Source organism: Bacillus rossius, chromosome 16 (genome assembly GCF_032445375.1).
Source record: "Bacillus rossius redtenbacheri isolate Brsri chromosome 16, Brsri_v3, whole genome shotgun sequence".
Classification (NCBI taxonomy): domain Eukaryota; kingdom Metazoa; phylum Arthropoda; class Insecta; order Phasmatodea; family Bacillidae; genus Bacillus; species Bacillus rossius.
In genome coordinates, this window is record NC_086343.1 from 22,585,024 (window position 1) to 22,601,522 (window position 16,499).

The 16,499-nt window shown below is 39.0% G+C and overlaps 1 protein-coding gene across 5 annotated transcripts in view; it reads left to right on the forward strand.

The window, feature by feature from the left end:
- The window catches only part of LOC134540193 (TRPL translocation defect protein 14), a 66,601-nt gene that overhangs the window by 37,244 nt on the left and 12,858 nt on the right, over positions 1 to 16,499 (forward strand). For 3 of the 5 annotated variants that reach the window (XM_063382764.1, XM_063382765.1, XM_063382766.1), the window contains 6 exons: positions 226 to 354; positions 2,096 to 2,232; positions 3,342 to 3,482; positions 4,804 to 4,999; positions 9,482 to 9,689; positions 11,314 to 11,495. In XM_063382764.1, coding sequence (XP_063238834.1) covers positions 226 to 354; positions 2,096 to 2,232; positions 3,342 to 3,482; positions 4,804 to 4,999; positions 9,482 to 9,689; positions 11,314 to 11,495 — 993 coding nt within the window. Of the gene's footprint in view, positions 1 to 225; positions 355 to 2,095; positions 2,233 to 3,341; positions 3,483 to 4,803; positions 5,000 to 9,481; positions 9,690 to 11,313; positions 11,503 to 16,499 lie in introns of all 5 variants that reach the window. The other 2 variants (XM_063382768.1, XM_063382767.1) reach the window with 1 other exon arrangement.

The window sequence follows — 16,499 nt, forward strand, 5'->3', positions numbered from 1 at the left end:
GTGGGCCATATTGGCTATTGCGAAAATATTATTTAGGATAATATAACTTACTGAAAATTGATGTGTATCTTTTGAGGATGTATGAAAACTTGCCAGTATGCAAAGCTGTCAATAATTTACTTGGTCCTATTTGGGCCAAGCTGTATAATTTGTTTTCCCATGTTAATGTTACGTTCCTTTCACTAGAATATTTCTCACATTTATGTCATTTTGTTCTCGTTCCAGCATTCAAATTCCAAGAGAACTTGTTGAAAACAATGCTGCAGATAGAAAACACCTTCTTCGCCCTTGGAGAATCCAGTCAGCGAAGCTGCCTGATCATTTGCGACAGAGGAGCCATGGATGCATCTGCTTGTACGTTTGCCGCTATTGCCTGTTTTCGCTACGTTAAGTGTGGGTACGGCATGATGCAAAACTAATGTGTGAGCCAAACGTCTCGCGAGCTGGGCTCCGTAGTTAGATGGAAACGTGTTGTTTGAAACAGACCGGCAGAGACAATTAGTTGGCTGAGCCCTTTGGAAGCAATTATTGCTGACCCCTCACAGTCTGCCAAAACTCAGCTGTTAAAAAAAATCACTCATTTTAACAACGCTGGTGCATGTATCTACGTATTTATTGCTTACTAAGCACTACATGGTATGCATTTTTTGAACAAGTATAGCACTCTTTGGCCCACTGATACATAATCCCTTCCCCTACTTCTCTTCCCCTCACCAGTTCGCAAAATATTTGGTACGAACTAGATTTACATCATTAACCATGCATCACCATAAAGGGCTTGGTACTGCTAAAAAATGGTAAATGATTGTCACTGTGTGTGTGTTTCTTGGCAGGTGGATAAACCCTGGTTATTTTGTTAGAAAAAAAAATTAAAATCCTTCTAGGGCAGTGCAGATAGACGATGATTGATGTTCGTAGTAGCCGGCTGCTGTTAGATATTCCTGTCGTTCCGACCAGCCTCTGATGCAACTAGTGAAGTAGCAACGGAGTGCATTTTTGGTTTGGTGGGATGAACGTGAATACCCGGAAAAAAATCCCCACTTGTGAAAAATTCATGCTTTGGAGATGTTATTTAATTGTTTTGTTGTATATGTTATTTGTACAGATTGTGGTCGACTTTTTTTTTTGGAACAGACTATCAGTCAATTTGCATGATGGTGCAGTGTTGATACAACATGGTGGTATAGTGTGCGGTGTGCAGGCTTTCTGAAAGGAAACTATTGCAGTGAACAATTAACTAGGGGTAACACCATGCTTCAAACTAGAAATTACTTTTTTTATCTGAAGCCTCCGAAATCATGCCTATAATGTGCACTCAGAACTTGCAAAATATTTTTCTTGAAAACTATTAAAGATACCATCATGAAATTTTGCAGGAAGTTTGTGTGTTGTACCTAAAAGCAGCAAAAAAAAAAAGCTACTATTAGTCTATCTCAATTTTCTCTTCCCCCCCCCCCCCCCCCTCCAAAAAAAATCTATAAAAATAAATATTTTTGTAAATTGAAGGAACTGGTGCTTTGTTTTACAAAAACCACAATATTTGGAGTCTCAGGCATGATAAAATGCTCAAATTTGTTTTTCAATATTATTAAATATTTAGGCTATTAGATAAATAAAAATATATATAGTTTTTTTTAGATGTTTAATTTCAGTGCACAACAGAAAAATATCTTTTAAAATTCAATAGACAATTGAGTACTTACATCAAACAAAATATATTGTTCAAAATTCACGTTCAGTATCATGAGATGTTTTGTCTTTTTAATACATGTTTATGCTGATGTAAACACTTATTCCAATACATATAACATCTCTCAGTTAATTTGAGAACCTTTTTTTGAAATAAATACATTCTTCCGGTGCCACTTGATTGAGGTGCGTCGTATATCTGTTGTGAAAATTCGAGACAACACGCGAAATTCTGAAGGAGTATCGTGATAAAGTGACAGGAAAAAGCCCTCGAATTATAGAAATGACTAAAAAAAATTTAATGACCAACATTGCACGTGGGACAGATTCCTACAGAAGTTTGGAATGTTTTGGAGTTGGAAGCGCGTGGAGTGTCGTGCTGATGGCTTGTGGTTTGCGGTTGCAGTCATCTCGCCCGAGAAGTGGGAGCAGATGATGCGGAGGAACGGCTGGAACCCGGTGGAGCTCCGGGACAACCGCTACAACCAGATAGTGCACATGGTGTCTGCGGCCAACGGGGCGGAGGACTTCTACACGACTGAGGTTGGGGCTCTGGCTCGTCGCGTGTGTGTCTGGTCCGTTCGAGATCGCACGCGCGCAAGCGTGGAAGTCGGTCGTTTCTGGTTTTTATATTCCGCTGCCGCTCTGCTCCTGCGTGTGGTAAACTAGCCTGCCAATCACCAGCACGTGGGCCTAAATGGTACATAGAGCACCGTAAAATTAGCTTTAATCCAAATGATGGGAGATGGGGGGTAGTGAACCTTCCCTATTTTCTGTCTCTCGCACAGACAGATAACCTTTCATAGGAGCAGCATAAATTCATTTTTCCCGCACTATTATTGCTGCCATTACTACATTACGCAACAACCCGAACATTCAAGCCAAGGTAAAAGATAATAAACGAATATTTCAAATAGTTTTATAAAAATAAAAATAAAAATAACAAAGTTATAAAGAATGATGATTATTCTCGGAACCAAGTGGTCACCACAACCTCGAATGCCTGTAAATATACAATAGTCTGTTACTTATTAATTTCTTATGTTCAATATTAAATTTAAATCATATAAATAAGAGGGCAGAGGTTATGCAATGTTGTAGCTTGTACTGGATGTTTCCTGAACATTGTAGCAATCTTAAAAGGGAGGAGAGTATGTTTGCCCTGTTCAGGGTCATTATTTTATATTTACATCTAACACCGTTAAACTTGTAGACTTTGTGATTAGCTTAAGTACCACAAAGTGTCTGTTACAATTTTCATAAACACCCACATATATACACACCCTCACTCACAAAATATATGTATGCATATTGTAACTTTTGCGTAATTAATGCCAAAAGTACATTTATAACATTTTTGTGCAGGTCCAACAATGAGAGTTAAAAAAGTTAAAATTAAACAAAAGAACTGAAAATTATTAGGTTTAATTTATGCTGAAATGTAGGACTGTTGTTAAGTATAATGCTGGAAAAAAAGGAGGTTTAAAGATTTATGGTAAATTGTTAGTAATTATACTGACCAATTGGATGATTTTGTAATTGCAATGAAATTAGGTTTTTCTCGATTGAAAGTGAACCCCAAATGATACCTTTGGTGTTGTGTTGATGGCTTGCATCGGTAATGGACTGCAAGTAGGTGCTCTTGCTTACAGGACCACGCTTGCCGGAGCGAAGGCTTGGAACTTGCGAGAGAACTGGACTCCAAAGCTGCTTCTGCGTGGATAGGGCACCCCTATTTCGATGTGATAGACAATTCGACTGATTTTGAGACGAAAATCAACAGGATGATTGCTGTAAGTAATAATGGCTCTTGTACTGTTTGGCCAATTGCTTCTCTATTTTCAGTTTTATGTTTGCTGCCATTTATTGTAAAACTTTTTTACATTTGTAATAGACAGAAAAATATGGAAAAAGTATAAACGAGGGTAAAATATGCTAAATTTAGCATCTTTAACTATTTTTATACCAACTCTGTATTTACATACATTCTTGAAAGCATCTCCGTTCTTTTAACAATAAATGAATGTCTCAAAAAAAATTTTTTTGTTCGAAATCTTGACTGATAAACAAAAAATTAAAATTGAATATAATGCTTATGTGGTTTTGACCTATGTCAATAATATTGCCACTATCACTGCCATGAAGTGCGAATTTGCCCGAGGCTTCTGGAAAATATCATTCACCGATCATGACTCACCCACTCTGGTGCCTGCCGACCAATCACAGCCCAGAACTCCTGGCGTGACAAACAGCTAAACAGTGGGTCGTCCAACCCTCGCACCCCGCACGTACACCAGCGGTTCCTGAGAGAACGGCCTTATTTTAAGGCCACGGCTTGGACGAACGTCGGCTGGAAACCCTGTCTCTCTCCCCTCCCCCCCCCCTTTTCGAGCACACCCACACATGCTACGGAAGTTGGAACATTCCCAGCACACTGCTGTTCCGCTCCATGCACCTTGCACGCAGCTGTCCGTTCTTGCAGCATTGCAGCATGTGCTCACATCCTTCCAGAAACATCAAGCAAATCTCACCCAGCCTTTATTTACTGCCTATACTACCTAAGAAAGAGAAACCTAACCCTAAAATTTTCTTCCGTAGCCATAAGAGTTTTTCTAACACAATGAAATAGTGTTTATTTGACAGTATTACTAGAGTTGTAATCATTCTAAAAAAAAATCTATATGTACTTCATAAGGTAAACTATTTGTAGCACCAAGTCCCTTATCAATTTAAGGCACTTCATTAAATTATCTACTCTGTTTTAACACGGATAAAAAATTAAAATGTAAATTATTGTTAAGGATAAATTAAAGATGGTGTTTTACAATTCCAATTGTAACACTATTTCGAGGGCATCATACCAGAAGGGCGTATCAACACTTTTTGCAATATCGAGATAAATGTAATATAACCCAATTAGGTTCATACCTAAACACTTATTCAGAGCTTCTGAAAAACATAACCATGAATCGAATGATAATACCATGTTATGTAGACAAAGGAAGGGGAAAAAAGCCAAACTTTAAATGACTCCCCTGTAAACTTGCATTTTCGTTTATACGCCCTTTTGGTATGATGCCCTCGGATTAATGTTCGGCTGTTGCCGTTGCCCAGGGTGTGTGCCAGAAACTGGGCATCGACACCGGCGACCGCCTGCTGACCGACTCGAAGAAGCTGAAGTTCCTAGTGCGCGGCCCGCTGCCGCCCGACTCCGCCTTCCCCACGTTCCAGGACTTCGACGTCGTCCACAACTACCTGCAGACCAGCACGCCCAAGATGCAGGCCCGCCTCAGGAAGAGGGGGCAGAACGGTGCGTGGGGGAACCGTCCAGTTGCAGGACAAAACACAGTGGAAAAATATTTTAATCCCTCACTTTTCGGACCACGGCTATGCCCGATTATCAGGCCTGTGCGGATGTTCAAATTTTTGGAATATCCGAACGAATAGTTTTATTATTTGTATTTGATTTGATTTTGAATACTAACACGTAAAAAAAAATGGTTGTCTGTAAAGTCGGTTTACGGATGATAGTTTGTGACAACGTCATTACAATCATTGATGAAATGATTGCATACTTTTATGAATAAAATTGAATCATTTTTATTGAATTATCACTATTTTGTGTGGATACCAAGAAGGAGTGAAATGAAATCTACAATTTAATTGATAAATTTACTTCTATTAGCACTCATTAATTCAAATATGTTTATTACTTTAACAAAGAGAAAATTTAACTATAACTTTTGTACATGTTTGCTATTTAACTTCTTCCAATCTGTGTTATTCTGTTAAGGATAGGACAATGATAGGAAAAGTAGGAAACGAATGGGAGTGTTTCAAGTTTAATGTGCCTCGAAAAAGTAAAATTGATGGTTGTTACAATCGAATGGAAGAGAGATAGATGCGGCGCAAGCGTACAATGAGCGTAACGGGACACAGCGTAACGGAACAATGTGTGTAACTGGACACTTTTTCATGCGTGCAGCCGGCGTTCATCGATTTATTAGACGTCACGTCAAAATAAATATTCAGTCGTTTGCGAATACGGCTGTGTGGTATCTCAAAAGTCTTGGAAAACTTTGGGATCACAGATGATTTTCTTGTCGGGCGGGTACAAAATTTCCGCAGGATTTCCATAATGTTTTAGGGTTATGTACGTGGAGATTTTGCTACGTCTGGCCACGTAAATTTTGAGACGACTTATTTAACACAGTAATTTGGAACCATTGCTAACACCCACGTTATCAGCCAAAGTGTTTTATGGAGAAGAGAGTCCGGCAGGTAGATAAAAATAAATAATATATTAGAACTGACAGCATACTGATAGGATAAATACGTGTTCATACAAATCGAAACACAGTGCGGGTGTTAAAGTTAACAGTTTCAGTTCAGGGAGTAGAAAAACAGCATGCCAGCTCTATGATTAGTTTCATACGGAGTGGTGAAGAGGAAAAACTTGTATAGATCTCATGTAAAACATCTGGTCACATACAGCAATGATTCCTAAAGCCTAACAACCTGCGACAATGTTTTTCGGGTGGATAATACACAGTGAACAAGCCGAACACAGGCCTACACTCACACTCCCACTCCTAGCGCAATGACAGCTCAGGCGAGATTATCTTGTCACATGTGGCCCAAAAAAAAGTTACACCAAGAGTGGGAATAAACTTCACCTCTTTTACCACGCAATCATACACTGGACAGAAAAATAAAGGAACATTCTAAGCAGCTACTGTGTTCCTACACTTTAGTTAAAAAAGAGCCAAGAAATGTAATCCATAAATGTCAATATAATATATGATTTATTTTCACATAATGACAAATGTTAACAAACTAATTTAATTTTTTTTAGATCTACATCATATTTAACTTTAGATCAAAACTGCTTTATTTTTAAACTCATCCTCTTAAAATTTCTTCACATATACTGCAGTAGCCATACATATTCACTGTGCATTGTTTATTAAAGAAATTTTTTTTTGCAGATTCTATTTTGATTACCATGAACAATAAATATTTATATTTTCCTTTCAAATTTTGAATACCTGACCAATGATTCACTTAAGTATTACAGTGAAACCTCTTTTTAAGGGACCAAAATTTGTTGTGTTTGTTGTAAAGGGGTTTGTTAAATGGAGGTTTCGCACAATATATTTCTAGTCATCATAAAGCTTCACATAAATGGCTAGAACTGTCTTTCTGACTGTTTAATACAATATGAAGAATTAAACATGAAAAAGTACATAGAATACACTTGTTTAATGGCCAACCATTTGATCCTTGGAAATTATCAATTCCCATCCCCAGTGCTTTCTGACGTGCCTTTTCTTGTAAAATCAGCCCAGAGACGTTGATGTTAGATGCCCTAGCCTCCATTAGCCAGTCAAAAAGTATCTTGTCCAAATCATCATTTTTACATACTTTCACACGTTTTCGATATCTTCCTACCAAAGAAGCGTTGTTTTCTATCTGTTCCCGGTTGGATAATATGGTCGAAAGTGTAGACGCCGGGATGTCGAAACGTTTAGCTATATCAGTTTTTTTTCCACCTTCATCAGCTGTATTTAAAATTTCTAATTTTATTTTAATGTCAATCTGTCACCGCTTTTTAGGATTAGAATTCATTTTACAGTAGTACCGAGTTGATTTTCATAACTACGTGTGGAGATAAATAAACAACAGTGAAAACTGAAAAAAAAAAATGAAAATTGTACTACACCATAGTTAAAAATATTTGCGTGTGCGCATCTTTAAACATAGAAACGCAAAATATACTACTAGTTGTTCGTCTTGCCAGAGTGATGGTACAGAAGGTTTCCGCCACTAGCGCTAAATGTACCCGCCATTTTGAACAAAGTGTGGCATGTATACACGACGGGTGTTACCCATGATGCTTTGTTTATTTATTGTCTTCCGCGATGGTGCATATTATTTTAAGGTTATACGCACATATTTTTAAGCAATGAATGCAAAAAAATTAGTGGATGTCTTGTAGGAGATGTTTATTTTTGCATGTTTTTCAAAAGCGGCAGTTCGTTGTAAAGGGAATTTCACTATTTCGGAACAAATAAAATTCGGTATTTATAGGTTAAAACAGCATTGATCTTATGGAGGTTCAGCGGGACCAAAATTTTATTTCGTTGGATGGGGTTTTTCGTTAAAAAGAATATTCGTTAATGGAGGTTTTACTGTATTTATCTATTTCCCATATCTTTCAATATGTATTTGTTAATTGTGGAAATAATTTTCTAGAGGAATTCTAATTCATACTGTTTGAATTCAATAATTATATTCAACAGTAATTTCTTATTTATATTCAATTCAAACTAAAAAAAACTGATATTGGAACAGGCCTACCAATTATTGAATGTCTATTTAGTTTAAACAGTAATACTAGTTAAACTTATAAGACACCCACCCCTCAAAGTATCACTGTTTGATTTGTGTGGTTTTGAAGTAAAAACATCAATTAATCATGGCATGATTTTCAGTAGTGCTGTCATAGATTCAAAGTAGTGATTTTTTTTGCACTTTCGTGAATTTTTATTTCTGTAGGCGCACAATGGCAACTGCACTAAATACAATTCAACAAAATAATGTGACAAATCAACAAACATTTTTTGCTCTTTCCTTAATAAATATTGGGTATTAACTTTAGCCCATTTAATATTGTATTTTATGTTACATACAAAATATATCTGACACTAGTGTGTTCACCCTATGTTTATATTATGCCATCCTGCATGTCAGCAGCACCTTTGGTGAGAAAAGCCAGATTTCAGGCCTAGTTTACCTCGCTCCTGCCAGAATGTGTAATTGGCAAATCGTGGCGCACACAATTTGTGTTGTTTGATCTGAAAATTTATTTAAATGTACATATAATGTATAATTACACATGTATTAGTACCGTAATTTGATCTTAACTGGAGTACGTAGTGTCTTAATTAAAATGGTGGTCAGCAAGAACACTTTCGTGCTTGGGAAATAAACTATTTTGTATTACGTACTCTCTTATTCAGTTAGCACTGTTTTTGTTAGCCTTTCCGTTTTCCTGGCATGAATTAGGGTGTTACTTTAAGGAGCTGGTATACAGTAAAATGGTATTAAAAAACAAGTAATAATAAGCTAGTTCTACAGAGAGAAAAAAAATACAGATGAGCATTGGTCTTCAAAAAGTCATTACGAACTTGAACCCTTAAACTAGAAAGTCAGCAAAACAGTAGTGCAACCTGACGGCCTAGGTCAACAGCCAGAACCCACCTGAAAAAATCTGAACGGGCACGGCTGGATTGTTCCTGGATTACAGAACATGCCGAACCATAAAATGCTGGATTAAAATTTTTGCTGTAAGACTTAAACTTGAACGTACAAGATAATTTTGACAAATTGTGGTACGAACATACTCTAAATTTCACTCGTGGAATGAGAGTATACAAAATGAGCTCGTTGAAGCTGTGGTGATCATCCTTGATGAATGTGTTGTGTTCTCGAAAAGAAAAAAAGGGAGTGGTGGGGAAAGAGCGATGTTAGAGGATACTTATTTGTTTAAACACATTTGTGTTATATAGTGGTTGAGTTTCAGTTTTTTGTGGATGCAGTTAAGTTGTTGAGAGCGTCGAAGTTTAAAAAAATAACTCTTGCTAATCTGTGCACGTGCATACATGTTCAAACCACAGAGTGGCATTTTAGTTCGGACGTGTAGAACTTTGAATGTTCTCTTGATGTCGGAAGCACCAGAGGTTGGTTCCGGGGGTAGCTTAACGAGAGATGACCGCCCACCCTCCCGCAGGCCACTGGAGCTACATCCACACCATCCGCAAGCCGAAGATCCGCAACCAGGTGATCGAGGTGCGGACGCAGCTGACTCACCGGGACTACATCAACATGCTGGCCCAGCGGGACGACTCGCACTTCACCATCTACAAGAAGAGGCGGTGCTTCCTCGTCAACAACCAGTACTTCCAGCTGGATATCTACAAGGAGCCCTGCCACCCCAGGTTCGTGCGCGAGAGTCGCTGACGTCACACCCGTGGCCTTTCTCTCCCACTTACCGTATTTACTCGCATAATGTCCGCAGTAATTTGGCTACATTTTTGACAAAAAAATGGGGTGCGGACATTATGAGGTGAAGTCCGAAAAAAAAAATTTCCTCAAAATTTTACATGTTTTCTGTAGAGTAAAAAAAATTGTTCTCTCATAATTAGTTTACTAGTACCCTGATTTTTCGTATGCTCACGGTTCCGTGGATTGCATTAGTAAAATCGCTGCTTCGTAAAATTGGCACCCTTCCCTCGGCCCAGTTGAAAAATATTAACGGCGGCACACTACTTCGCAGAACGCTGGTGACTGGCGACCCTCCGTAGCGGACGTGAGAAATGTGACTGGTGTCGAGATAATTGGGTGCCGGTGATTAGTGGAAGACGCCGCTCATTTTGTTTCCTTCTCTCACTCGCGTGTGCGCTCTTACGTTCAGAAGCCGCAGCCAGCCTACACAAAATAAACGTGTGGGACGTGTACTGGCTTGTGCTATATATAGCCCATCCCCTTGAAACTCGCGTGACGTCGCAGGCAGCTGCGCATTAGAGTGGGAGTTTCTGAGTCCGGACGGTTTCACCACGCTACAAACCCTCTCAGCGACCACTCCGGAGAAATGAACAACTCAAGGTCAAAGCATTGTTGACAGCATCGGTAAATTTCCATCCCGTTACTGTGCCTTTCAGGGGTGGCCAAGGTTGCTTTGTCTGGTGCGGACTTTATGTGGATTAAAAAAAATTCCATTTCAAGTATTTAAAAAGAAATGTGCGGACATTATGCGATTAAATACGGTACTCTCACCAAGGCAATGTGGGTTTTGATCGTGGTAGTGTGATCCGGTGGGTACTGTAGTATTGCCCATTCCTTCCAATTCGTTTAACCTCTAGCTTACCGATTCGCTCCGCATCTGTTCTGAATGATCTTGTCGTCGATGAGACTGTAAACCCGAAAGAATTCATTAATTTGTTTGTACATCCCAGGTTCAATTCCTGGCAGGGTCGCACCGGGAGTTTTTTTTCAAGTGAGAAGCGTAGATAGGGTGTACACATTTGGGAAAGTCAGGGAAAAATGGAAAATCAGGAAAAATTTAAGAAAGTTTGAATTAGCGAATTTATTTTAAATCTGGGAAAGTCATGGGAATTCTTCAGTGATATTTATTGGAGGGTAAATAGTTATGTTAGTCTGCCATCACCCAGACTGAAAGATTTTTTATTTCTTTTAGATGGTTTTTTAGTTCATAGTCATAATTACTATAAAATGGTGTGTGTATGGTTCTGTTTGAATTTTCAAGAAAGAAAGTGGTCAGGAGTAGGCCAGCGATGGGGATGGTGTAGTCTGTTTTTTTTCTTTTTATTATTTTATAAAATTGCAATATATATAAATTATTTTAATACAAAAAAAAATTAGTCTGGGAAATACGAAATTTTGGTCACGGAGAGTCAAGAGAAGAGTCGGGTAAATGTTATGACAGATTCATGTGGTCCGCCCCGGCTATCCCCGTCACCTCCCGTAGTCCGTAACGACGCTGACGCGCGGGGGGGGGGGGGGGGGAAAGCGTCGCGGTACCCCGAGGACATCTGGCCGCAGGTGCAAGGGCCTCATGTTCCTGGAGACGTACTCAAGCCGGGAGGACCACCAGCTGCAGAAGAGCCTGCCCACCTTCCTCACCATCGAGAAGGAGGTGACGGGCAACCCGCAGTACTCCATGTTCAACCTGTCCCTGCGGGAGGAGTGGACCGTCACCAAGAAGTTCTGCCACACGCTGCAGGGTGAGCGGTGAGGGCGTTGTCACGAAATACATACCTCACTTGAAAGTTATTGTTACTTTAAGGGGCCCGCCTACCTGGTCACACACACGGTGCGCAGAGCTTCAGGAAAAACAACGTGATTTCAAAACTACTCAAGATATCTGAGTGGTGTATGTTTATGAAAAGCATTTAAGAGTTCGCTGAGGCCCGAAAAGTACTTTTAATTTTGGATCATGTTTTTAAACTGTGTTTCTAGAAGAGTTAAAATGGCTGAAAAGCATGTTTTCAGAGTAATTTTTAGGTGTAAAACAAGTGGTACAGATTCTTGAAAGCACTTAAGGGACTTGCATTACACCTTTATCTTCATTTCCCCGTAATATAAAAAATACGGTCACCGCTCAAATTTCACAGTTATCCTGTGACGACGAGACAACTGCGCGGCAGTTCACAGCCTTGCGCTTGGAGGCTATACCGCGCTGAAAGGATCAACGATCGTCGCGCTTATCATCCCGCCTCACCAACACACATACACCCCTGACGAGGCGGGCCCCTTAAGGTTTAAGCATCTGAAATTTTCTACCACATGGTGGTCTTTGAACATACAATGAAAATTTGTTTTCAAAATTTCACAGGAGTCTGTAAGAAAATTTTTTTTTTTTTGGAAAAAATACGGTACAATGAAAAAGAGGTAAATATATATTAACATCCTGGCAATGCATTAGATTAAACGAAATTAAATTTGGTTTGATAATTGTTTTGTTGATCTATATTATTATATACTTAAAAATAGTGTTTTTAATTATTTTTATTATTACTGATTATTTGTTACATATAAACTGAATATATGTGCTATGTTGAAGGAAAAAAATCCAAATTTCTCAATAAATCTTTGTAGCTTCATATATAATGTTCTTTTTTTTTTTTTTCATTTAAATATTTTGTGAATATTAAACTGATATATTTCTAAATACTACATTTAGGGCTGGGCGATTCCACAGATTTCATTTCGATTCAATTCTTTAATTCTAGAGCAAATGCATAAGGTAAACAAGTGTAAAAAAATTTCTAACAATGTAGGCAAACATTCTTTAGTCTTTAGATATATATTCCTCAACCAATATTACAGATATTAATAACCCTAATTTCTTACAAATTTGAAGATAAATTCCCTCTAAACTGGTACTATAAAATAGTATACATTTCTCAAAAGCATACCTACAATTTTCCATAAATAAAACAAATAAGAAATGAATTATTTCATTGTCATTGACACTATGTTGTTGCTAATTAGCATTTATGTTTTCATGTAAAAACAATAACTGTTCAACAACATCAGGCGAGAGACATTGCCTTCGAGATGTTACAATGTTTCCAGCAGCAGAAAACAAACGTTCACTGAGAACTGATGTTGCGGGAATGCATAGAGATCTCCTGGCAGCAACTGACAAATATTTGTAAACAGTCTGGTTTTCTCTCCACCAGTCATATGTGTTAATATGTCTTTTCTCAACAGGTTCACTGAGGTATCTTGATATCTCATGCCCCACTGGATCACTAAATGCTTCAACGAAACATGATTCATTCTTGGCACATTGTTCCTCAAAATTGTTCCAAATACAGTACACTGTCTATTTAACGCGGTTGTCGGGGGACATAACTTTTACCCGCGTTGTTGCATAACCGCGATGTTTCGATGTGACCAAGGTCAAAAGGCATAAAACACCGCCTGTGTTCTAATAGGTCGGCAAGCACGCACAGTATAGACGGGCCCGCCTTTGTGCGGACTTTGCATCCGCAGTTTTCACTAAACGCGGGTGAAAAAATAAAAATAATAAATTTTAAAGATAAATATTAAATGTTGAATTTTTTTTTTTCGCATGCCGCACACAGTTTGTTGCACGGCCTACGAGCGCGTCACACGCCGCCATACACACGTGCGGCACACAAGCTGCTGCCAGTCTCGTGGTGTCAGCCACAGTATCGGCTTCGTCTGAGTGTCCGTAACAAAGTAAGTGCAGTGTGTGCGGTTACACACGATTCTGTGGTCAAAGTCTTCTAAATAGAAAGGCCATAGTAATACTTCAAACCGAATATGAATCGCTAAGTACCGAGTTTGATTGACAAAATAAAAATTCTAGAATTACGTACTTACAGATAGCGTGTCTTTTTCAGAAGTATGCAGCAGATATGTGAAAAACGATTCTAGCATTCGTACAATCTAAAATAAAGAATTGTCTATCGTGTAAAGTGGTTAAACTTTGTTATCCATGCTTACAGTAAATTATTAATGGTCACATGTGGGATACAAAAATTTCGCCAAAATAATTTTAGCGCAATCAGTGGCGCCGTATTAAAAAGTCTGTTAAACGTTGTCTTTACTTATTCCATCAAACGCTGTGTCGAGTTGCTGAGTGTGTGTGGCTCGGATCGGCAAGTGTTATATTCCCCAGCCTCTGGTTAAAGGTCGGGAGGCCGCTACACATAAACATTTCCGGGGCTTGTTTACTACCTCACGGCAAAAGTGGTACAGTATGGTTCACGTAAGTATTGTACCACTGGGAATACCTCTGCAAAGATTAAAAATACGCTAGCTGATTTACTTTACTATTTAATGTTAAAACATTATACCAAAGTAAAAAGATGAACGTGTATAATACAACGAATAATATTACGTCTGTAGGTTCAAGTTGTAACAAAACATTTATATGTCTCCGTTTGTCAACACACGTGAACACGAGAAGTGTGCAGACGGAAATGAGTAAACTACTCAAGGTCACCAGACTTCCCCCCTTTCGGCTTAATCGCCCCTCTCATCACTGGCGCTTATATTCCACTCCTCCCGTCTACCCGGGTGTCTTGGTCGCATATTCTCGGCTCGCCTCTCCCCTCCCAGCGCTTGCCGTCAACCAAACCTAACCAAAATCAATCCCCAGCCGAGTCACGCTGGATAATGTCGCTGGACGGTGGGCTTTATCGGGTCCCCTGTCCGATGCTTTATTTGTGGGTTAAAAAAAATGTTAAGAACTAGTGTTTCAGAAAATAACACTGGGCTAAATTTAACCATAATTTGAAAACACTACAAGATAGAGGAATAATGTACGGAGATATCTTGTTTAGAATTTCACTGCGGACATTTTATACGCCTAGGCTTTTTTCTGCCCGATGCTTAGTTTGTGAGTTACAACGCAAAATTATCCTAATCGGCTGTCTACCATTTATTGCATTATTATTACAGTAGAACCTCGTTAATCCGTGACGCGCTAATTCAGTAATCGGATAATCCGGGACGATTTAAAAGTGCAGAAAAAAAAAAGAGAAGTAAAAATTGTCAGCGCTTAAAATTAACGTCACGCGGGCCGGCGGCCGGCAAACACTGCAAGCCTTCGCGAGTGGGAGGGAGGGGTGGGGGGGGGGGGGGGGGGGGGGCTACCCAAAATTTATGTATGCAAGTTCAGCACGATCTTATCTTTCTCTCTTCTGCTGTTGTAAATGACCGTGAACTAATGGCTAGGCAGTGCCGTATTTTTTTAAGCAGAGACTAATTCGAAGACGGCCCTTACAGTGAACGGATTATCCGGGTTTATTACTTTTTTTTTACAGGATTTTAATTATCCGGGCATCGGCGGGTCCCAATTAACACGAATAATGGAGAGTTTACCATTTTTTATTCATCTGCTGCCAAGGCGCAGTAAGCCTCGGTAGATGTTACGTCACATGACCTTGGCCTTAACCCAGCTGCACGCCGGTGTCTGAGAAGCTTGACAAGACCTTCCGGGCTTTTAATCGCTAGTCCGTGAAATTCTGTAATCCGTGATTGTATGGGAATGCACTCTGCAGGCACATTAACATTCTTAGGAATATTAAGCTTTATAAAGGCAATTGCCTTTTCTCGTTCGTGAGCTTCAAGTAGAACTGCTTTAAACCTGGGGTCAAGAATCATGCCTGCGACATATTCTCCAGTCAGTTTAATATCTGCAAACCTTGATAACATAGCCTTCGACAGATTCCTGGCAAATGAAATTCCATCTCCCGACTCTGCTTTTGATACAAAACAATGTAGCATATTTCTTATACCATATATGATGGGTATAATCATTGAAATTGTTGGGAAATTCTGGCTACTGAATTCAAGAGTTGCATGATTTAGAGGTTCAAGAACCTTAACTAGACCTTCAGCTAGTTTCCATTCACTAGAATTCAAATTGTCAATGGAACCAGATGATGCAGTTTCTGCTGAAATTGATTCTTTTTGTTCAACAAGTCTCTGCAACATGGCAAATTCACTGTTCCAGCGAGTGTCAACGTCTTGAATTAACTCGTGTTCAGGTTTTTTCATTAAAACTTGAAGATCGTGGAGTCGTTGACGGGCTTGTGTGCTGCGTCTGTAGTGCCCTACAATTGCACGAGCTTTCTTGCAAAGGGTCTCAATTCCAGGCATTTCTTTCTTTGCATCATTGATTGCCAGTTGTAATGTATGAACCAGACAACTGAAGGCAGTCCAAGGTGTCTTTGACAATGCCAACTTGATGTTTCTAGCATTATCCGACACAACATATACTGGTAGTGAGTTTGGAATGATATACTTTTCAATCATTCCAGTTAAGGTATGTGCAATTGCAGTTCCAGTGTGTTCGCCTGTGATGGGAGAATTTCCCAGCATCAAATGTGAAGATACAAAATTTTCATCAAGGTAGTGAGCTGTTAATGATAAGAAAGAATCATTACTTCGTGAAGTCCACATGTCTGTGGTTAAAGCTATGGCATTTACTCCGTTGTCAACGTCTGTTGCCAGTTTTGTTTTTATTCTTTCAAGATGATGTTCATAAAGATCTGGAATCACACGCCTAGCAAATGTTCTACGGTCAGGCATGCTATACAGTAGAACCCTGTTATAACGAATCTGAAGGGAGTAGTTTATAATTACTCAAAAGCAAAATCTTAACTACACATAGGCCTAAGCCAAGAAAAGAACGAATGAAAATACTTAAAGCAACAGTTTTATGAGCAAATGCAGATATTATTTTT